Genomic DNA, 23,585 nt, shown 5'->3' on the forward strand with positions numbered 1-23,585 from the left:
AGTGCCATTTAAATACATGTCACAGTTTCTGTCATTCATCCCTGACGGATCCTTTCCATCTTCAGGGTTTGATGAACTTACTGTCGAGACTAAATGTGCCACAACTTTGATGTGTTTGCAACCTTGAACACGATTGGATCAAAATTGCAGGAAATGATAAACTGAAATGATTTTCTCAGGAAATCAACATCCTCTAATCAGAGTACAGCCAGAAACTAAATGACAATATTTATTTTCCACCCATTTATCACTTCTTAAACATAGTATTAACAACTATTAACAATATTATAATGACTCACTTGAAGTTGTTTCAGGACAAGCTACAATTCTTCTACAAAAAACTAAACTTTACTTATTTTCAAGAGCTGTCCAATGTTGTGGCTGTGATGCTCAAACAATCACGGCAGACCAGTCTGAACAAGAGCTGTTTGTGAGACTGTGGCCACTACGAAGGAAATAAAACAAATCATTCCATAACTTCAACCAGCCATTAACCACAGGAAAGAAAGGAAAAAAAATGCCCAAAATTTATCTTAACAACAAAATAAATAAAAATAACATTCACTTACTTTTTAGTGTCTTTTGTATCATTTTCACCAAAAAGGCTTGGCTACATTAAACAAAAATATTTATTTATTTTTTTTTTTTTTTTTTTTGTAAACTAAATGCATATATGATTACTTCATGTAAAAAAAAAATTATTTTATTTTAATAAAATAAATAAAATAAAAATATATGATTACTTCATGTAAAAATTGTTATTTAAAATAAAATAAGTGACTATATATAGTTAGGTCCATATACTGTATATTTGGACACAGGCACAATTTTTGTTATTTTAGCTGTTGACCAAAACATATTCAAGCTATATATATATATATTTGTTTTTAAGCAACATTTCTCATTTTAGTTTAAGTTGAAGTACTAAAATAACTAAAACTATAGACATAAAAAAAATATAAAGTGAAAAATTAAATAAAAATTCAAAATGTTAAAAACTATCAATCAAATATCAATGGTAGTAAAATAACAGTTTAATTGCAATGTAAATGATAAAAAAAACTAAAAAAATTTACTTGCATCACAGACTGATTTTATTGGATCACAGAATGTTTATCAATAGATTAGCATGAAATATCAGTGTATATATATATTAGTCATAACTATAACAGTGCTATGGATATTGTGATGCAATGAAACCAGAACAAAATATATTTTCTATCACACATTACATTAAAATACAGGGCTAAAGGATTTTTTTAGGCTTTGATTTGATTACACTTTGGTTGCGAAGCAAAGGCACTTACAGATCTGATCATATCCGATCATGCAATCACACTCATATTTACAAGCTGCCAGACGCAACAGCAATGCAGCCTCTGATTGATAGGAACATGTTCTTAACAGGCCATCATATTCATAACATTCAACATACTTTGTGTGATTTAAAATCTGAAATGTAAAAATCTGACAACTTGAACTCAATTACAAAACTATTTAAAATACCCTTTAAAAACATCCTTCCAGATCTAATGCAAGATAAAAGCATGCATAAATAACGTTTCATAATGAAATATAATCTAAATGATAACTTATATAACAGTATGAGTTTCAATATTCTCAGTAGTATTAAACGCTCTTGCAGATCCATTGAGAAACCACTGACAAGATAAGTCTATAATTAATGTTTCTGTGCGTATGTTTTAAGGAAACAACGAAAGGACACATTCGTTAAAGACTGAATCCAGTTTCCTTGACTTTCACTTATTTATAACAAATAAAAGAGTGTTATTTATAAGAACTACCCTGATGTTCCCGTCCAAAATTTTAGAAAGTTTGTCGGGAGAAAAGCCAGCATAACAGATTTCATGAACTTTTCCTCTGTCACATGACCCATGACGTCATACGTCCGCAAGACATTAAATTCAATATGACATTCTGCACAACAATCAAAACCAGAAAGCAGAATGTAAACTGTAATGAGAAAATAACAACAGCAAGAACACCACAGACAATTAACAGCTAAAATCATAGTTATACAAATATTTACACAATATTCAATCAAATTTGGCCTCAGAACTAATGCAGTATGAAGAAAAGAGTACAAAACAGATGTAACGACAATCAAAACAAGTGCTTGAATGTTCCCTTCTTTCTTACTTCAGTGCGCTGTCTCTTTAAATATTCTAATCAGTTTAACTGGCACATGCCACGCCCACTCAATCAGTTCATCTGCGCTCTAATTGGTTCCTAGAGCTGCCGAGTGACTCTTCCTTGCATTAATTGTTGTGTGTTGTGATTTTAACGTACTTCCAAGCGCTTGTGGACGGATGAGGGTTGAGGAGAGCGGAGAGAGGCGTCACCGGCGATGTTAACGTTACATAAAGCAGTGTTCACATGTGCTGATTTTGAGCGGGCGTCAACGGCTGAATCATGTCTGGAGAAAACCTTTAAGCTGTGACGGGCGTCACACAGCTTTTTTTGTGTGTCGTCACTCTTGGATGGTGTCTTTCGAGTTTGACGGGGCGAAGCAGTTCAGTGTTTCCTACAAGACCGAGCACAAAGGTTATTTTGTTGACGTTACAACATAAATAATGCTTGAGACTCTTGACTAAGTAGTCATACTCCAGGTTGACAAATACTAGATATATTTATAATATTTTTGATGAACAGAAAATTAAAAAGAACAGCTTTTATTTTTAAAATGTCATTAAAATCTTAAATCATGTGTTTTTTGGTAAATAAGTCTCTTCTGCTCACCAAGCCTGCATTTATTTGATCCAAAATACAGCAAAAACATTACAATTTTGAAATATTTTTACTATTTAAAATAACTTTTCTACTTGAATATATTTTAAAATGTAATTTATCGCTGTGATTTCACAGCTGAGTTTTCAGCATCATTACTCCAGTCTTCAATGTCACACGATCCTTCAAAAAATTCAGCTTTGCTCAAATTAAATTATAAAATATATTCAAAGAGAAAGCAGTTATTTTAAATAGTAAAAATATTTCACAATATTACTGCTTTAGCTGTATTTTGGATCAAATAAATGCAGGCTAGGCGAGAAGAGACTTCTTAAAAAAAAAAAAAAAAAACATTAAAAATCTTACTGTTCAAAAACTTTTGATTGGTAGTGTATATATTTGTTTTTAAAACATAAAATCAATTATCTCTCAGCATTTGGGTCAGAACCTTTTGTTTTATGCTGTCAGTGTGTGTTTGGGATGTAGATGTCAGTGTTGTAAATCACATTAAGAGCTCAGACACACAGAGAACTCACCGGGCTCTCGCTCAGCTCCTCAGGGAATCGCGAGGTTGATAAGCGGGGCGGGTTGCCGACACTGAAGAGGCGGGGCCGCTTGACCTGATCCGCACTAGACAGTGGTGTAAAGCTGTTCCTCCTCAGCACTTCCTGTCTGGAGCTTCCCTGATAACACACAATGTAAGTATCAGGTACAGCATGTGGCTGAAGCCATGTCTATAAAGGGCTATATTTCAAGGTTTCTTGCATCATAATGTAGTTCTTCGAGACCATTTCCACCTTCTCTCTGAGCCTTACAATGAAATAGGCTGTTGTGGCTATTATAGCTCTTAGACTTCTAGGGTAAACGTACCTATTAAGCTCACCAAAATCTACATTGAGACATTTTTAGTGCACAAGATATTGGTTTCAGTACAAAAAGTTGTTAAAATAAAATATTAATGTCTCACACAAAAATATTACATTTTATTTTAAATGACAAAATTAAGCTCACATCATATTTTATTAAAATTCTTGCTTATTTTAAGGAGAATTTGTAAAGAATAATTTAAAAGAATTCTGTTTATTTTTATATTTTTCACATGTTTTAGTTTTATGCACCTGATTATTAAAAAAATTTTTTTTTTACCAATGCATATGAAATAATATTTATAAATAAACTTGCTTTGCTTTAATGTGTTTTGATATCATAACGGTGACAATTTTTGAGCTTAGTTTCTTAAGAGTCTCAAAAAATACATAGTAAAAAAACCTCCAGGACACATTTCACCAATTAAAAGGAGAATAAGAAATTATAGCTAACACTTTACTCAAAGCCTGTATGTATAATGCATTCATAATGTCCATGGTAATGCATTATATCTTTTCATAAATAACTGAAAGTTAAAATGCATCATAATATTTCAAGGTTTGTTTGACGTGTTTTAATGCATTATTCTTTCTAAATGAGTTGATAATTATTATAATATATTATAACTGTTGTTACAATCATTAATGAGATCATACAATGCATTATGAGGTGCATTACAAGACATAATTAATGCATTAAATCTACTTTTACTATGCATTATACATAAAGGCCTAAAGTAAAATGTTACCAAATTATATTTTGCGTGAAGAAAATAAGACTTATTTTTAGTACAAATAAGATTTAAGTACATTTGTACAATGTAATTATGCTAAATTTTAGTGAGGGGAGAAAAAAAAAGCACAATTTCCTTCACGAGATTCACCTGCAAATCTTTTGGAGTTGTATAAGTCAACTTATTACATCAGCAACAGCTCTTTTTTGTTGTTCTAAAGTGCAAAAACCTTCTGTTTTCCATGTTATATAAGCTCTATAAAAATCTGAGAGGAAACTAAACATGTTGATGCACATTAAATTAAAGCTCAGGCTGGAGGGAAACTCCCCCGACTGCGGCCGAACAGAAGATGCTGATCTCATCCTAAAACTACTCATCCAAAACAATATCCAGCCATAAGCCAGATCTATTCTGAAACGGATGAGAGTCTCTCCACCACAGACCTGTGGTTTGTGTGTTTCAGGCAAACTCACACCTACAGACTTGCACTGCAAAAACAGACCACTCTGCCAGCCTTTAGCGCTCTGTTAAAAGAGTTCAAGAGGTTATTCTTGCTTTGAGACTCCTCCACTGCAGATTTACTCAAGCTGTTTGTACTGGACAGACGGCGAGACCACAGAACGCATATGATTCCAAAAATACCATCTATAAACATGCAAAATCATTCTGCATAAATAAACTTGTGTGATGTACGAGAACTTGTTTTCTGTTTAAACAAAAACACATTTGCCTAAAGAAGAGAAACAGCATGCTACTAAATGCTTGCTAGTAATAACAGTGAAGCCCGATTTTAACGGTTAGTCTGGTAAAGGTTATGCTTCTCCTTACGAGTGGTCTGTCCCGATGTGTGTTCACAGCTTCTACTTTCAGGTCAAATATGTCGACTTTACAGCCTGCAACAGAAAACAAAAACATAAGTATTGAAAAAAGAATTATTAATCTAAACTATTTCATCATATTATTAGAAATATTGTATATATTTTAGGGCTGGCAGTCGATAAAATTTTTTAATCTAATTAATTACATGTTTCGATTAATTAATCTCAAACTAAATTTAACTGAAAATAACCACAAAAGATTATTTAAAGCTATTTTTGTATTAAATGAGAAAGTATTATGAGATGCATGTAAATATGAGACAATACATATACAGGGGCATATTTTGCACCAATATGTTGAATTTTATGGCATAACTGCATTTATAGAGTTGTTGACCTGCATCATATTTGTCAACAGTCAACTATATGAAATATAAGATGGCGTACAGGTCTGGGGGCAGGGCCCTTTTATTAAATATATATTTAAATAAGTATAGATTTCAACAAATTTTATATGTAAAATTGTATCTAATTTAAATGCATAAATATTTCTACTTTAAATATATATACTGTATTATTATATATATTAGTATATTATAATATAATAGTATATTAAACCAGAAAATATATATAAAAAAAATTGCTCTTTTAGAAGTGAATGAAACGGCACAAACCATAAGCCACTGGAGTGAGTTTCAGGACCACATGGAGGGGGCACTTCAGATACGGCAAATCATCTGTACAATACAAGCACACCAAAATATGAGAAGATCTGCTGACACTTGTTACCTGAACACCAGCTGTCAGAAACCTACATACTCGTGTCTCTCATTATCACATTATAGTCATCAGTAAGTCCCAAGAGGCCTGATATGATTTGAGAGTGTGTGTGTGTGTGTGGTGTACCAGCGCTCTTGTCCAGGAAGTAGGCGAGGAGGCAGCGCATGACGGCCTGATGGCAGATGACCAGCACGTTGCCTTGTCTCTCCAGCTCCATGATTACTGGCTCCAGCCGCTGCACCAGATCCTGATAGGACTACAGCGAGAGAAGAAGGACAAAACTCACTGCTAAATATGAATGTTTTTCTCTTTGTTTGAAGAAATGAATAGACAGGATTTATTCAGACAGGATGCATTAAATTGGTCAAAAGTAACAGTAAAGACAAAAGATTATATTACTATTTCAAGTAAATGCCGTTCTTTTAAACTTTCTATTCATCAAAGAGTCCTGAAAATAAAATGTGTCATGGTTTTCAAAACAATATTCATATTTTCAACACTGATAATAATCAGAAATGTTTCTTGAACAGCAAATCAGCATATTAGAATGATTTCTGAAGGATCATCTGACACTGGAGTAATGATGCTGAAAATTCAGCTTTGATCACAGAAATAAATTACACTTTATAATTCAATTCAGCATTTATTGGCCAAATATGCATAAAATGATACACAATCAGTCTAAATCTGAATCATTAAAAAACAAAAACAACTGAAAAGGTCATTAAAAAGTCATGAAGAGTTATTAAAACATGGGAACTTTAAATGTTATAACGGTAAAGGACATACCTCTCCTCCTGGGTATCTGTAATGGTATTTGTCCTGGTCTCTGAGAGAATATTCATCCGGGTATGTTTCTTTTATCTTTTCATATGTCAATTCCTCACAGATGCCCTGATACAAAACATAAGCACACATTAAAAATAACACTGCACAAACAACACAAATGTTTCTCTGTCATCAATTCAGATGTTTTGCAGTAATGTGATTGTTTTTTTCTTTTTGCAATATAAGGAATAGTTCAATAATTATAAATATTTGCTGTTAATTTAGTCATCCTCAGCATGCCATCCAAGACGCACAGTAGATGAGTTTGTTTCTTCATCAGATTTGGAGAAATGTAGCATTGCATCACTTGCTCACCAATGGATCCTCTGCAGTGAATGGGTGCCGTCAGAATGAGAGTCCAAACAGCTGATAAAAACATCACAATAATCCACACCACTCCAGTCCATCAGTTAACATCTTGTGATGTCAAAAGCTGCGTGTTTGTATGAAACAAATCCATAAAGACGTTTTAACTTGGTAATTTTTAGGGGGAAGTCGTGGCCTAATGGTTAGAGAGTCGAACTCGTAATCGAAAGGTTGCGGGTTCGAGTCCCCGGCCGGCAGGGATTGTAGGTGGGGGGAGTGAATGTACAGCGCTCTCTCCACCCTCAATACCACGACTGAGGTGCCCTTGAGCAAGGCACCGAACCCCCAACTGCTCCCCGGGCGCCGCAGCATGGCTGCCCACTGCTCCGGGTGTGTGTTCACGGTGTGTGTGTGTGTGTGTGTGTGTGTGTGCATTTGTTCACTACTGACTGCTGTGTGTGTGCACTTGGATGGGTTAAACGCAGAGCACCAATTTCGAGTATGGGTCACCATACTTGACAATACGTCACGACTTATTCTGGCCAAAATACAAGTCCATAATAATGCTTCCTCCAGTGAAAAATCCAATCTCCTGTTGTCCTCTCACATCAAAATCCACTGATATATTTGTTTAGAGCAGTTTTGGACTGGTTTCACTTGTAAACGGTGCTTGACTGATCTGTGCAGATTTCTCTCCTGATTCAGATGACTTTTTCACTGGAGAAAGCAATATTATGGATTCGTATTTTAGCTTGAAGCTATGATTTGAAGTTAAAAACATCTTAATGTTGGATTTGTTTCTTACAAACCTTTTTATCAGCTGTTTGGATTCTCATTCTGACGGCACCCATTCACTGCAGAGGATCCATTGGTGAGCAAGTGATGTAATGCTACATTTCTCTAAATCTGATGAAGAAACAAACTAATCTACATCTTGGTTGGCCTGAGGGTGAGGTATCTCTAAATCTACCTTATTTCCCACTTATGTGGAAGCAGACTCATGGCAAAGTTTTCCCAATGATACACCTCCATTAAACATCTGACTCAAATTGACTAATTGCGTTAACAGAAAACATCTCTGTTTTATCACAGTAGGTAATGAAAAACAGCCCAGTGTTCATATGAAAACCAGAGGCTGCTGCTGTAATAAAAACAGCAAAACAGGAAACTCACGGCGTCGATCTCGTTGAGTATTTTCCACTGCTCGTACGGGACGCCCAGCTCCTCGGCCGTCTGGATGGTGCGTCTGAGTTGACTGGTCCACACCTTCAGGTCTGGCATTTTCTGGTTTTCCAGGAACCCACGCAGAGCTTTAGAAAACTAACACAGAGCGGGAAAGATGTTAACAAGCCCGCAAACATTTCTCACCCACCTGTGGTGAAGGACTGACCCAGAGCATGCTGGGAAGCAACACAGGGTGAAAAGTGAAATTATGAAAGTGGCTTTACATGTGCTGGAGTAAAAAAAAAAAAACCCCGAAAAACATGATTAAGAAATGCAAACAACTCTCAGTTTTATTATAGTTAACTAAAACTAAAACCTAAAAAAATTCAAATAAAAAAAATGAATGTATGCATGAATGAATTAAATATATAAATATTTTATTTTATAGTAAAAAAAATTATTAAAGACATACATATTGTTTTCAGTTGCCAAGGCAACATTTCTCATTTACGTTTAGTTTAACTTGATGTACTAAAAAATGACAAAAAAAATATATTAATAAGATTATTATTTTAATATAATAACAAAAAAACAATAAAATCTATAGTTAAACTTTAAAGAAAACTAGTAAAAATAAATAAAACAATTCAAAACATTAACAAACAAATCTCATTTCTCATTTAAATAAATATTCACTAATATCAGCTTTAATGCACTTATCAAAATAATAAATGCAGAAATGGAGTTAGACTTGAACAAATAGATGTAATTTGACTCAGTGGTAATTCAAAGTGCTTTACATAAAACTTAATCAGCAGAAAAACTGCTACAAATACATGATTCCCGTCTCCATCGGTGTATGAAATGTGCTTTATAAATAAACTTCCCTTTCCTAATAAAAGACTTCTTCACCTTATAAATGGTTGTCGAAAGCAAAAATGTTACAAAATGCATCATATTTTGTAAGACAGTGTGACGTGCTTGAGCAAAACAGACATTATTTTTGGATTCAGCACCTCAAAATGAGTGGATTTCATCAAAGACTATAGAAATACAAAGACGGTTCACTCCTATACTTATGAATGGGTTAAACTCGCTGTTCAGCGAGCAGTTTTTGAAATTTTAGGATTCCCCAAAGTGCACCTGTTCTCCTCTGCTGGAGAGCTCTGAATCTCCTCCGATGCAGCCCTGGACGTTGTGCTGGCTCTCGCCGTGGCGGCACAGGTAGATGGAGTGCTTCTGAACGTGAATATTCATGAGGTAGTAGACGATCTTGCTCTGGATATAATCCTGAACGCGGTTCACCAGGAAACGCTGGCCCACGTTGATCACCTGGATTAAGGACAGATCCCTGAAAGAGCCCAAAAACAACCATGAAGTGGCTTTACAGATGCAAACTGATACATGTGTTTATGGCCTAATGATTCAGACACACACACACACACTATAATAGCAGCACAGAACAATTAACAGGCGAGTCCAGAGGAACATTCCTGCATTTAATTGTGTGTAAGTCACATGCTTACATAACATAATTAATCACCAATCCCTTCCCTTGAAAAAGCATTCATGTTTATGAGCAATCTGTTCCCTAAAGTTAATAAAAGAGTTGAAAACTCAGTAAATGACTCTCCACAACAAACAAAATAGGTGGTTTTACAGCAGGTAATACTATAGATTTATTCAGTCATCAAGGATAAAATATGTTGCTATCTACTTAGAGGTAAAAATGCTTATATGGTATAATATAGTAAGTACTATAATGCTAGGATTACAGTATATGTTTCAAATTCATACCTGTAAATTTGGTGGCAAAATTATTATCTTGATTAACAGTGTTGTTATTAACTAGAACTATTAAAAAATGTTGTTAATTAAAATAAAACTATAATAAAATACAAATACAGGATGGAAAAAAGTAACAAATTTTGCCTTGACATAACTAAACTAAACTAAAATAAGTTTAAGCTGAAGTACTACAATAAATAAACTAAATAGTAACATAAAAAAATAAAAATGACAAAAACATTCAATCAAAATTAGAAGAGTAATTGAAATATATACATTTAAGTTGAAAACCGAAACTGAATTAAATAAAAACTATAACTAAAATATATTTAAATAATTATATTTAACTAAGAAAAATTATAAAACATACACAATTACTTATTAATTAATTATTTTACAATTTTTCAAAATATTAATAAATACTAGAATAACATTATAGCAAATAATAAACTATAACTGATGATTAAATCAAGAGTTAAATCTACAAATACATTTCAGGAACAACATACTGTGGGTTTTACACTTATTTCTGTATATTTAAATATACCGTAATGTTGTTTCCCTTTTTGGAAATCACGTTTGTGAAGCATATAATAAAGTGTACAAATAAAGAATACTGTAGGTTGCAAGTTGAATTGAACAGTTTTCTGGATGTTGTATGAGCACTTTCACAGCAGAGAATAAAAGGAGGAAATCTGAAGGCAGCTGTGTCTGTAACCACCATAATATGTTACAATTTTCCAAGCATTGGCAGATTATTCTATGATTAAAGCCAAAAGCTACTCCTGAGGAATCTCACAAATGCCTTGGACCGTCCAAAACAGCCTTATAGATTTATTTTAACACACTAACTTTGTCAATTAGAAAGTATTTCGAGGCATTTATCACCAAACCAAACCAACAGAATATTAATAAAATACATTCAGTACTGTACTGCTCTCTGCTGGAGACTGAGTGAGGTAACAACAGAAAAGCTAAAGATGGTGTTCTGGGGCCCGTTCGTCATACCTCACTTAACATGCATCCATACATCTGCCCTGCTCCCCGAAAAGGGATCGATACTCGAAACCACGATCAGCAATGCAGCGATTGGCTGGCGGCAAGACAGCAACGTAATAACATCATATCATAAAAAAAGACACCTGACGGAAAACTTGACAAATTTATGGACTTTTATAAGGAAACAGCCAAGCGAACAAAACTACATAAATGCTATAATAGATATATGAAATGTGCACTGTTTTTATTTTATTTAATTTTTTGATTCCCAATTATTTATATTCACGATTCACCAAAAACAAATATAAATATTCACGATTTATAGTATTTCTACAGGCTTTACATTTGTATTTCAATGTTGTAAATTAATTTAATTTAATTTAATCTTTGAAACATATTTGTTACGTGATATCATTAATTAAAGCTCAAGATGAAGTTATCTGCATCTCCTGGGCTCCATCAATAATAGCTGTCACCACTCAAATTAATGCACAGCTCAGATGAACTGTATAATACTCTAATACATTATAAATTATGAAGTAATTATTTTATCATGAATATATATTTCAATCACTACAACTGGCTGTGTCTATAGTATTACAGACTACACAATATTATTGTATTTTTTTCAATTATTATTTTTTTCAAATTATTGTCCCTGGATCAGTAGGGCACTCTTCTAATAAAGAAGCAGTGGCTGGGACAGATTTAAAGTATCAAATCAGCTTAAAAAGCTGTGATCTAATCCTGTTTACATGAAATAAGCCTGCTCCCGAGCAGTTTTAAGCTTACGGATCTGTTGCTATGACAGCAACTCCGGGATGAGCTTTGAAGCAACCAATCCAAGATCAAGCAAATTTTTCAAAAATCAAATCCAGGGCTGCGTTCAGCCCCGAAAAAACTGTGCAAAACATTTATTAAATGGAAACGGTGATGCGTTGAACACCCTGTTCTGACGACCCAAGAGTTGCAGCTATGGCAGCTGAGAAGGCCATTCTTTTAGTTCTTTTTGAAGAATTTTCAGAGCCTGATAAAATCGGTTATAAATACACTCGATGTTACAGTCACTGCCCTTGCCGTCCAGAATAAAAGAGAACATCCCAATGGAGTGAAGGGGTTTGTGGAAACTGTGGTTCATAATTATTATGATCCAACATTTGCCTCACATTTCTGGATGAAAAGACAAACATTTCAGGAGAAGGATAATCCACTTCTTACCTCCGAGACTGTGTTATGATCTATATGACCTTATTATTTTTATTGTGAGTATTAGACTTATCATTATTGCTGATCACTGTTGTGTTATGATATTGTAATATTTACCATTATATAATCAGAGGAGCATAGAAAAGTTTATGAAAGTGTCACTCCACAATACAATAGCGAAATATATAAATATGTATAATATGTTTATGTTACATTAATCAGTGTCTAGCACACCTTCCTAAGGAAAGGATATGGACCAGGAGACATTGCAATTACTACATATTTAGACAGACCTAAAGAAGTTCCAGATCTATACTTGTGCTCTTATTATTTCAGTTATTTTGCCTTTAATGTAAATAAACATGTGCAAACAATATACTTGCTCTTGTGAGTTTATTTTGATGTTAATTACATTTACTTACAAATTCATCATCATCGTGTTGATATGCTATGTTACTATAAAACTCTTACGACAAACATGTCTTCTAATGTCTTCTGCAGCGGACACATATTAAATGACTTCACTTGGACCCATTGTGCGATCTGTCTCTTTAATAGCGCATGGTTTATATACACGTTGCTGCTGATTGGGCTGACATTTTTGACACACCCACCAAACAAGAGAAAACGTATCTCAAACCACGTTGCACACCGTTTCCAGGAAACATGTCGTTCAACCCGGAAACCGGAGCAAAACATTGGGCACCGGTGTGATCATAAACGTGCACTGTAAAAAAAAAATCGTAAAATTTACGGTAAAAAACTGGCAGCTGTGGTTGCCAGAATTCTACCGTAAAAATACGGTAGCAACGTTTTAGGTTTTACGGTTTTAACTTAAATTTACAGTTAAATACCGTAATTTCTTTAACTGATATAATCTTAATATACCAACCTATTAAAGTACTGAAATCTGCTTTGTTCCTTTGAAATACACTGATATCCACCAAATGCAGGTGATGATGAGAAAATCACATGATGAGCCAAAGTCCATCACAAGAAAATTTTAAACAATTGCATATATAGAAGGTGCACAGTGTCATTTACACAAGCACTAAACACCATCATGGTGAGACTCATTAAACTGAAATATGCTTTAAACATTAATTTAACAACATTAGATGTAACATACAACCCTAATAAACATAACTGATAAGAAAAAATTAAGAAGAAACAGTTATTTCAAAGAAAAAACGTCAAATTCAAACAGAATTTGAAATGGAATGCAGGGAATTCTGGGAACGTAAGTTTACGTTTTTTCCCTGTAAATTTTACAGGAACTTTCCGTTAACCATGTAACAGGTTTTTACCGTAGCATTTTCACAGTTTTTTACCGTTAAAATCACGATCATTTTTTACAGTGTGCCCCAGATAACTGAGTTAACAAATGTACGAAGAATGGACCTCAGGTCACAGATCAACAGCTGAAATTACATACCATATAGTATAAATAGAATAATAAAAATAAAAAAAATATTTACTCAAAAGGACAAAAATGACAAATGTCTCATAAGCTACTAGATGATGCTTTGGGAAAATAATAAATAGATAAAAATACTTTTAAAATGAAAATAAAATCATACTTGTCATGGTCGTCTGGGTCTAACGGCTGATATGTGACTTTATAGCACTCGATTCTCTTCAGGAAATCCTCCATCACGCTCTCGCGGTGTCTCTCAGGATAATCAGGGCTGGAAACCTTCACATCCTGCCATCAAATTCATGAAGTGTCATGTGTCCAGTGATATTAACTTGTGTATAACAATGTGTATATTTCTTGTGTATATTAAAGCTCAAATATTTCCTGTAGCCTCAATTCATTTTATTTATTTATTTAGTCATTTAGCAGATGCTTTTATCCAAAGCGACTTACAAATGAGGACAACAGAAGCAATCAAAACCAACAAAAGAGCAACAACGTGCAAGTGCTATTATTACAAGTCTTGGTTAGCCTAACGCAGTACAGATAATTATTATTATTATTTTTTTTTTTTATAAAAAGACATAGATAAAATAAAATTAGAATAGAGAGTGCTAGAGTTAGACGGTCAAGTAAAGTAAAAATTTGCATAATTATAATAAAATGAAGAAAAAAAAAAACATTTTAACAAAAACATTTTGCGTTATCTTACCTCGCCAACTTATTCTGATATAACAGCAGTGATAAATATTAACGGTGACACTCACCAGTATGTTGGCAGCAATGACTTCTGGGTCGTCACAAAGCGACTCAACAAAAAACACCTGGAAACAAAACCAAAAATAATCCCAAAGGCTGCAAGAAGGTTTCCATTCAGGTTTATGAAGGGCAAACTAGGCTGGCAGAAGAGCTTTATTGATGCTCTGAACACTCCTGGACAACTGCTACATGAAGAACTGCTAATATTTCAGTAAGCCAATCACACATTCTCTGACCTTATATGCGTTTTTCTTCGCAAAACTCAGGATGAGGCTCCTTCTCTCTCTGGTTGTGTTTGTGGCATCAAAAACCTGACAAGACAAATGATCACATCACACTTGAAAAGAAATAAATTAGGAAATATCTTATCAAATATAATCAAACTATTAGAATCATTTGCTTACGTCACAAGAGCAATTAGGTGTCAATTGATTGTAATGACATTTATTTATTTTGTGCTATTTTTGACTGGTGTAGAAATTGGTATGGCAAATATTTATGAAATTAATTTATTTTTCTAATGACAATGTGATATGATGAAATGTTTAAACGGCATCTGGGGCAGTGAAATTTAAATTTTATTTATATATTATTATAGTATCAATTAATCATTTGAATTAGTTTTATTTTAATTCAATTATTTGTTTTTTTCTATTCTAATAATTTTCTCAATTTGATATTACTTTCAGTAGTAATTATATATATATATATATATATATATATATATCTCTGTTTAGCTTTAATTTCTTTTTATTTTAATTTATAGTAGGTTTAATAATTTTAGTACTTTAAATTATTTTAGTTAGTTGCCAACACAGCATTTTAATTTATTTTAATATTTACATTTAGCTTTCATTTATTTTAATTTGTATTAGTTTTATTACATGTTTTTGTCATTTTATTATTTTTTCAATATTTGTTTAAATTTATTTTCATTCGTTTTTAGTAGTTTTAATTGTTTTAGCATGTGACCTCAAACATATTTCAGTTAGTTGCCAATTTTAATATGAATTTAAATTGTAGTGATTCTATTATGAACTTTTGCCATTTTAATAATGTTTTTTGCAAATATTTATATTTAACTTTAATTAAATTTTAGAAGTTTTAATAATGTTAGTATTTCAACAAACTTATTTCAGTTAGTTGCCAATTTTATTTTTAGTTCCAGTTGTAATAATTATATTATGTGATTTTGTATTTTTTATATTTCTATTTAGCATTAATTTACTTAGATTTCAGATTTATTTATTTTATTTCAGTTTTTAGTAGTTTTATTTCAGTTATTTGCCAAAGCAGCATTCCTAATTCTATATATTTTCATCTAATTTTATATTTTATTCCAGCATAATTTCTATTAACAAAAATAATTTTGATAATGACACCCATGATCTGATACAGCTACATGAAACAACTAACACAAGACAAATAACACAAAACACTTCAGCACACAAGTGATTAATATTTGAGCTAACAAACGGAGATATTCTAGTTTCAGTATGTGTGAAGTCCAAAGATAAACGTGTCCAAAGAGCAGAACTTACAGCGATCTGCCCTCCCTCCTCACTCAGATAAGATTTCACATCCTGTAGAGCCACGATGGCGCACTGTCTGAGAGAAACAACAGAACCAGAACCACCACAATCACATTAAACTCAACAGCACCAGCAGATGATGCCACTGATACTGACTCCATTCATCAGCACCAATCAGAATCAATTACAAGGTGTTTATTCTTGCTTATTTGAAACATAGTCTGATGTGAATACTACATTGTCACATAGTGCAACTCAAAACTTCCTCCTGATCACTTCCTGAAATGACTGATACAGAATGCTGTAGAAACATCCTGGTGTGTCGGAGAGGTATTTGTGTAATGTAGGTGCAACGGTGTGGACACTCACTTCCTGATTCTCATGGCGTCTTCATTGTCGTGACGGAAGAAGTCGTAAGACTTGTACGACTGTACCGCCTCACGTCTATAAACACCCAGGTTAAAAACTGACAGAAACACACAACTGTTACCAACATAAAGGGAAAGCAACAGGCTTTTTGGAAACATTAGACTGAAACATAATAGTATATTTTATAGATTCAGTGCCAACGCTAGAAACATACCAAGGCTAGAAAGTTATAAATTCGTAATTGTGTATTTACATCTTGCAATTGTTTTTTTTCTGTGATGGAATAAGGAATAAAAAAGGTAATTGGACATTTTTTCTTGCAATTCTGAGTTTTTATCTCACAATTATGACTTGGCAAGTTATAAACCTGTAAAATTGCTAGTTTGCATCTCGTGATTCTGTTTCTGCGAGGGAATTTAATCATTTTAAAAAGTAACTGCAAATTTTTAATCTCACAATTCTTACTTTTTCTTGCAATTGCACGTTTCTCACAATTCTTACTTTTTCTTGCAATTGCACGTTTCTCACAATTCTTACTTTTTCTCGCAATTGCAAGTTTCTCACAATTCTTACTTTTTCTCGCAATTGCACGTTTCTCACAATTCTTACTTTTTCTCGCAATTGCACGTTTCTCACAATTCTTACTTTTTCTTGCAATTGCAAGTTTCTCACAATTCTTACTTTTTCTCGCAATTGCAAGTTTCTCACAATTCTTACTTTTTCTCGCAAATGCTAATTTCTCACAATTCTTACTTTTTCTTGCAAATGCAAATTTCTCACAATTCTTACTTTTTTTTCTTTCAATTTTGTGTTTGTCTTTTTTCTCAGAATTGCAAGTTGTAAACTCAATGCTAGTTTGCATGTTGTAAACCTATTTACACCATGAAATAAAAATTGTATACATATCTCACAAATCTGACTCTTCTCAGAATTGCGTGTCACAATTTAGAATGAGAAAAAAAGTCAGAATTGTGAGATATAAATTCAGAATTCTAAGAAAAAAAATCTGAATTGTTAAATTAAAAAGTCGTAAATACCTTAGTTATATTGAGTTAAAAATTATTTGAATTAATTCAGATTATTTATTCTTACTGGTTTAATTTAAGAAATAATTTTGGTGTTTCATCCCCAGGTATAATTACATAAATAATTAGAATAAATAGAGCAGTAAGTTGAATGAGCTCCACTCAGAACAGCTCTCATTTTTCTCTCACCTTTTGTGGGAACCCCGATCCAGTTGAGGTATCGCGTCAGCTTCTTAGATATGTATGTCTTTCCTCTGGCGGGAAGGCCGATCAATACGATGACAGTAGGGGAGTTAGTCATGTATGACGCCCATGCTATGAAAACAAACACACACACTTCATTTACTTTTAACAATTCCCTTCTCAGTGCAGGACAAACCAGATGCTATCAGATGAACATTCTGTTCCCAAGTCATCATATTTATACTCATAACAGCTGCACACAGTTCAGATTTTTCATGCCTGGAAATAAGTGACGTTCATGAGGATTTCACTGAGGGCATGAAGCTTTCATGCTGCTTATTGATATCATTTCCTTATCAATTATGCATGAGAGTAGCTTGAGGCTTCTTGTTTTTAATAAATGCCATGTGTTTCTGAGAATAAAACAGCAGCTGAACAGCAAACCCATTTACCCACCATGCATACATGTATATTATTTCTATATTATTATGGTATTTATTCATATTTTGAACATGCTTTAATTTTTATATTGTCAATTTTAAGTTTTAGTAATTTAGTTACATGTGTTTGCACTTTGTAGTTTTTTTTTATATATTTCTATATAGCTTATAGCTTGTTTCAGTTTTAGTTTTAATAATTTTAGTACATTAGCTTAAACCTACATATTTTAGTTAGCTGCCAAGGCACCATTTTACATTTTATTTTAATGTAAGTTTCATTTAATCTAATATATATTTTTTTTATATGATATTTAAATTAAACAGATTTTATTTTTTTTATAATTTTTACATGCATTAATATTTTAAGCGACTCATCAGCAAACCCATATACCCACCATGCATACTTCAGCAAATCAGTATTATTTTAGTATTATTAATATACTATTATAAATATTTAGCTTTCAATTTTATAGTTATTTTATAGTTTGCTTTTTTATATATATATTTCTATATAGCATTAGCCGAATTAATTTTATTTCAGTTTTCATTTAATAATTTTAGTACATAATTTCAGTAAGTTTTGAGGGCAAGGTTTCTTTTTTATTTTAATTTAGGTTTCATCTAATATTTTGTTATATTTAAAATAAAATATTTAAAATAAACTATAATAACAATCATAAAATAAAATATATTTATTATATATTTTTAATATATATTTTCACATGTGTATTATTACTTTATTTCAATTCTGGAATAACAGTTAGCAATAACGCCAGTGTTTCCGCTACATTCATTCAGCCGTGGCGGGCCGCCACACCAGCTTCTCAGTAACTTTAATAGTAATAGTGACAGAGCACTATTAATAATAATAGCCCACAGATCGCGATAAACTGAGTGACAGCTTTTAAAGATTATTAAGGGAGTTTGCAAATGTGATATTGATTTAATACAACAGTTCAATAAAAAAAGAAGTGACTTACGTTGTCTGAATATAACACTACTGCCTGATTTTGTGCCATTTCATCAAGGAAAATAGTTCCAAATAAAGTAACAGCTGAGCGCTGCGCATCTCTAAAAGCAAACACAGCGGTGTGTCATTCCTGAATGAATCAGCCGTTGGAACGAATCAATTGAATGAATGATTCAATGATAAAATCAGTGAAATACCGCCACCTGCTGGTGGTTTTAGTTTAATTTTTTAAAGTATAATTAAAACATTAATCTCAAGATGAATTTATGAATTTAACTGCACTCATGCCACCTCTGAGCCTCATTAAACGTACGTACAAGCCACTTTTATATTCTTCTGTGCCACCTCTTTAGCACAAATAAATGTTTTATTAATACTAATTTCATTGCCAACTTGTCTTATTCTACTTCTACTTCTTATTATACTGTTTAAATTAAAAATTCTAAAAAGCTTATAAATTAAATTTTTTGAATTTGATATAGATGACATACTTTTAATAAAATTAGAAAAATGCGATCACAAAAGTAAAAAGAAAGTGCCTCTGTAAATCACTTTAAGGAGTCAAATATCACCTCGTATTAGGAATGCTACATTTTGATCAGAATTTTTGATTATTGATCAGAAGGTGCTCCTAATTTTATTTAATTAGGAGGACAAGCGCTCCTAAAAAGAAAAGTATGCTTGCTGTGTAAGCTCTGTGTAACAGTATTTTAGATCCCTGCATGAGGTCTTAAAGAGACTAAATAAACCTGCTGCTGTCTGTCATCACTGTCTATTTATACAGTGAAGACTATCCAGTGTTATTTTACAGTTGAATAGATTATTATAAATTTACATGTTTAATCTTGTTTTTGTTTGTGCTATTGATTGTCATTAATTTAGTCATTCATATTTTATTATTTACTTTCTAAATTCAATTCTGAGTGCACGTGATTCTTGGGTGGGGAGGGGGCGTGGCCTATGGGAAATAGTCCTGCCACCACCGCTGGAAAAAATCCTAGAGGAAACACTGAACACAAAAACACACCTTGCAAATTACATCGATTATATATTTGACTGGGTTGCTATAGGGTTGCTAAGGTGTTCAGAATGATTGCAAGGGCGTTGCTAGGTGGTTGCTTTTTGGCCATACACCAAGTCTCTTTGATCTTCTTGCCTGTCCATCAATATATTACTCTGCACCGAAGAAGAGAAACAGGACACGACACGCCTCTTAACTGGGCTTTACATTCCACAAAACCCTGTCTGGACCCAAAGCTCAAATTCCAATCTGATTTAGATTTCTCTTTCAGCTTGAACGAACATGTTAAAGCTCAACTCTCAGCTCTGGATCTGAATGTCAGACTCATTTTGAAAAACTACAGCATGTCTTGAAGTGCAAAGTTCCCAGACGGCCATCACAAGCACTGCCAACTAAAACAAGGGGCTTCTTACTATACAAGGATATAAGTGATGTTTTTACAGAAAACCACATCAATAAACTCTAAATGAGTCATTTAATAAGCATGTATGATGTTGCATATATTATAAGATCTTGCATCTGTGACCGCCTTAATGAACATCAAGCTAATTGTATTTACATACTGTTAGAAGGGGGGTGCTGACGTATGTGGAAAAGAAAAAATGTATATCTATAATATATCGATGTTTAAATATGTAAAAAAATAAAATGCATAAAATAAAAATAAAACAAAATAAATTAGATTAAAACAAACAAATAAAAAAATTGATTAAATTTTTTTTAAATATTTAAATTAAAATTAGATAACAGATTTGATTAAATAAGTGCATAACAAACATTTAAACAAACAAATAAAAAGTATAGTGAGTAGGGGGAAAACAATAGAATCTATTATTATTATAAGTTAAATACTAATATTTAAATGAGTATAAATGGGTCTCTCGCATGAGGATGATCATCTTTGTTGATCTTTGCTCAATAACTGTAGTAATCATAAACACGGAGTACCCTGATGTTAAATGATCAGGGTTTGAACCTACAACCTTTCAGTTATCAGCTCATATCTTTAACCAATAGCCTAGATCCCCAAAATGATGGAAAATAATACCTCGCTATGTACATTTAGCTACATATGAGTGCTATAGCCAGCCTAGATCTAAGCTGGTAACTAAAAGGTTATGGGTTTAAATCCCCACAAAGGTTTAATCAATACACTGAATCTCAAAGTATTAAAATGAGCATAAATAATAACAATAGCTCACAGCATTTCTTCTCATTGACTCTGGGCTCCGCCTTCTTGCAGTCATTTGAATAGTCCATGACTTTAGGACAGGTGTGAGGGTCAGCACAGGTCACCAGAGGTCAGTCCACCTGCGCAGGTATCACGAGACTCAGATTAGGTCATTAGGCCTGGCATTATTGCACATCTGCTGCTTTATTAGCGTCCAAAACAGGAATAAAAAAAGCTGTATTTACTCACCTCGCAGCGGAGAGAACACAAAAACAGGGCCATTTCCAATTCAAACGCAGTTAAAACTGCGTTTCCATTAAATCTCTGGGACAGAGTAGTCTTGATGTGACCGTGTGTTTCAGGAAGTGTTTGTGTGAAAGCCCACGAAACAGCCAATGGGCGGGGTTAGCGTGGCGAATCTTGTCTGTGATTGGCCAGGCACGATCGGTATAAATAATAATTATTTTATATCTGCTTTTCATTCTGTGTTCTTTCAGTTTGATAATATTAAAGTTCTCAGTATAATTACTACAGGTGCAAAAAAAATATCCAAATCGCTTATGGAAGCGTTGTCACGTGATACTTGTTACTTTTCACAGCGGTGAATTAATCAGATGAGGCTTGTAGTAGAGAATGGTGCACATTTTTATTTATATGTCAGGTACCAATTATAAAATTTGTATATATTGTATAGTTTGTCTAACATAAATCTTGAATGCTAGTCAATGAGGATTCAGATCGGAGATCCGCGAATCGCCCCCTGCTGGAGGAACTTCTCTGCGCCTCAAAGGAAACAGTAACAAGCCAATAACTTTTGCCGCTCAACGGTCTGAACCAATCACGGTCTGAAGATGCTTGGGGGCGGGGTTTGTTGCGCTTGCCTGATTTGACATACTTAACATCAATCAGAAAAGTATGTGGCGCATGTAAAGCATTAACGAACGACTACATGCATAACAGATCAGTTCTATCTATCTATCTATCTATCTATCTATCTATCAAATTAAAACGTTTTCCCTAACGAATCACTTTGGATAAACATTTAGATTTAGATAAACATGAGATATTATGACTATGAGAGATATATGAGACATTAGAGAACAAAGTAATTTTGAGACCTGTGTTCCTTAACAGGTGTATTAAATACAGTGTATTAAGGTATAAATACACTCAGTACACCAGTTAAAACTTAGCAGGTGTATTAAAGAAAGTGTATTAAATATTTTATGGAATTAAAACATATAAAACCTTTGGTTTTATGTACGATATTTGTTGTATATTGAGTTCTGACACATTAATTTATATGAATGGTAAACTTAAATTGTTCTTCTAGACAGAAATTTTCTACCGTACAAAAAATGCATACCATAAAAATAAATTAGTATAAAATAGACATTTGATTAAAATAACCAAATAATGTTTATATAAAACACTTAATCAGATTAAAATAAGTATACAATAAACATTTGAAATAAATAAACATCTAATAATTCATTATTAAATAGAAAAAATAAACTTAACCTTAATAGAATCTCAACCTTATAAAACATTAATAGAATTTAAATATTTTCCAAATAATAATTAAATTAGTATACATTTAAGAATTACAAATATTCATATTTATTATTGAAATTGTGTCTTTATACACAAAAATATATAAATACATATTATGCTTATGCACAAACATGGAAAATCTTGTGACCTTTTCTATAGAAAAGATGCTACAAACATGCAATACACATCATCATCATCAACATGGGACTGCACTTCATCCTGCAACATCGAGACCAGGGGAGCCCAACCCTGTTCCTGGCGATGGACTGGCCTGCAAAGTTTAGCTCCAACTCTAATCAAACACACCTGAAGCAACTAATTAAGGTCTTCAGCATCGCGTGGAAATTAAAGGCAGGTGTTTTAGAGTTGGAGCTAAACTTTGCAGGACAGTCGATCGCCAGGAACAGGGTTGGGCACCCCTGATCTAGACAGACCAGGGACTTATGTGAGGATCCTGTTTGTGGACTTCAGCTCAGCCTTTAACACTATCATTCCAAACCTCCTCCTGCCCAAACTAGCTCTCCATGCCCACCTCCGTCTGTCAGTGGATCACCAGCTTCCTAACAGACAGGCAGCAGCTAGTGAGGCTGGGAAAATACACAACCAGCACCCGCACCATCAGCACTGGTGCCCCTCAGGGCTGTGTCCTCTCCCCACTACTCTTTGTACACCAACGACTGCACATCTAAAGACCCCTCTGTCAAGCTCCTGAAGCTTGCAGACGACACCACACTGATCGGCCTCATTCAGGACGGTGAAAAGTCTGCTTACAGACAGGAGGTTGAGCAGCTGGCTGTCTGGTGCAGTCTTAACCTGGAGCTCAACACACTCAAAACTGTGGAGATGATCGTGGACTTCAGAAGAAACCCCCCTGCTCTCCCCCCACTCACCATCATGAACAGCACTG

At 33.4% G+C, this 23,585-nt stretch overlaps 1 protein-coding gene across 1 annotated transcript; it reads right to left on the reverse strand.

The window, feature by feature from the left end:
- Positions 1-1,014: 1,014 nt before the first annotated feature.
- On the reverse strand, positions 1,015-21,507 carry LOC306859902 (6-phosphofructo-2-kinase/fructose-2,6-bisphosphatase 2-like). The gene is made up of 16 exons (XM_079401299.1): positions 21,374-21,507; positions 21,156-21,264; positions 17,529-17,654; positions 16,315-16,411; positions 15,955-16,021; positions 14,650-14,724; positions 14,422-14,478; positions 13,818-13,942; positions 9,388-9,595; positions 8,254-8,400; positions 6,736-6,840; positions 6,073-6,202; positions 5,841-5,903; positions 5,177-5,241; positions 3,285-3,431; positions 1,015-2,545 (listed from the first exon to the last, which is right to left on the reverse strand). The coding sequence occupies exons 2-16, from the start codon at positions 21,211-21,213 to the stop codon at positions 2,492-2,494; spliced, it is 1,524 nt and encodes a 507-aa protein (XP_079257425.1). The 5' UTR covers positions 21,214-21,264; positions 21,374-21,507; the 3' UTR covers positions 1,015-2,491.
- Positions 21,508-23,585: the final 2,078 nt, after the last annotated feature.

The sequence above is a fragment of the Barbus barbus genome (assembly GCF_936440315.1).
Source record: "Barbus barbus genome assembly, chromosome: 40".
Classification (NCBI taxonomy): Eukaryota; Metazoa; Chordata; class Actinopteri; order Cypriniformes; family Cyprinidae; genus Barbus; species Barbus barbus.

Coding starts and splice junctions, on each gene's coding strand:
- LOC306859902 (XM_079401299.1), bottom strand. CDS start 21,213: ATGGACTATTCAAATGACTGCAAGAAGGCGGAGCCCAGAGTCAATGAG. Junction 14,725..15,954: donor AGGAGGGAGGGCAGATCGCT/GTAAGTTCTGCT, acceptor TTGTCTTGTCAG/GTTTTTGATGCCACAAACAC. Junction 8,401..9,387: donor TCTCCAGCAGAGGAGAACAG/GTGCACTTTGGG, acceptor GCTCTGTGTTAG/TTTTCTAAAGCTCTGCGTGG.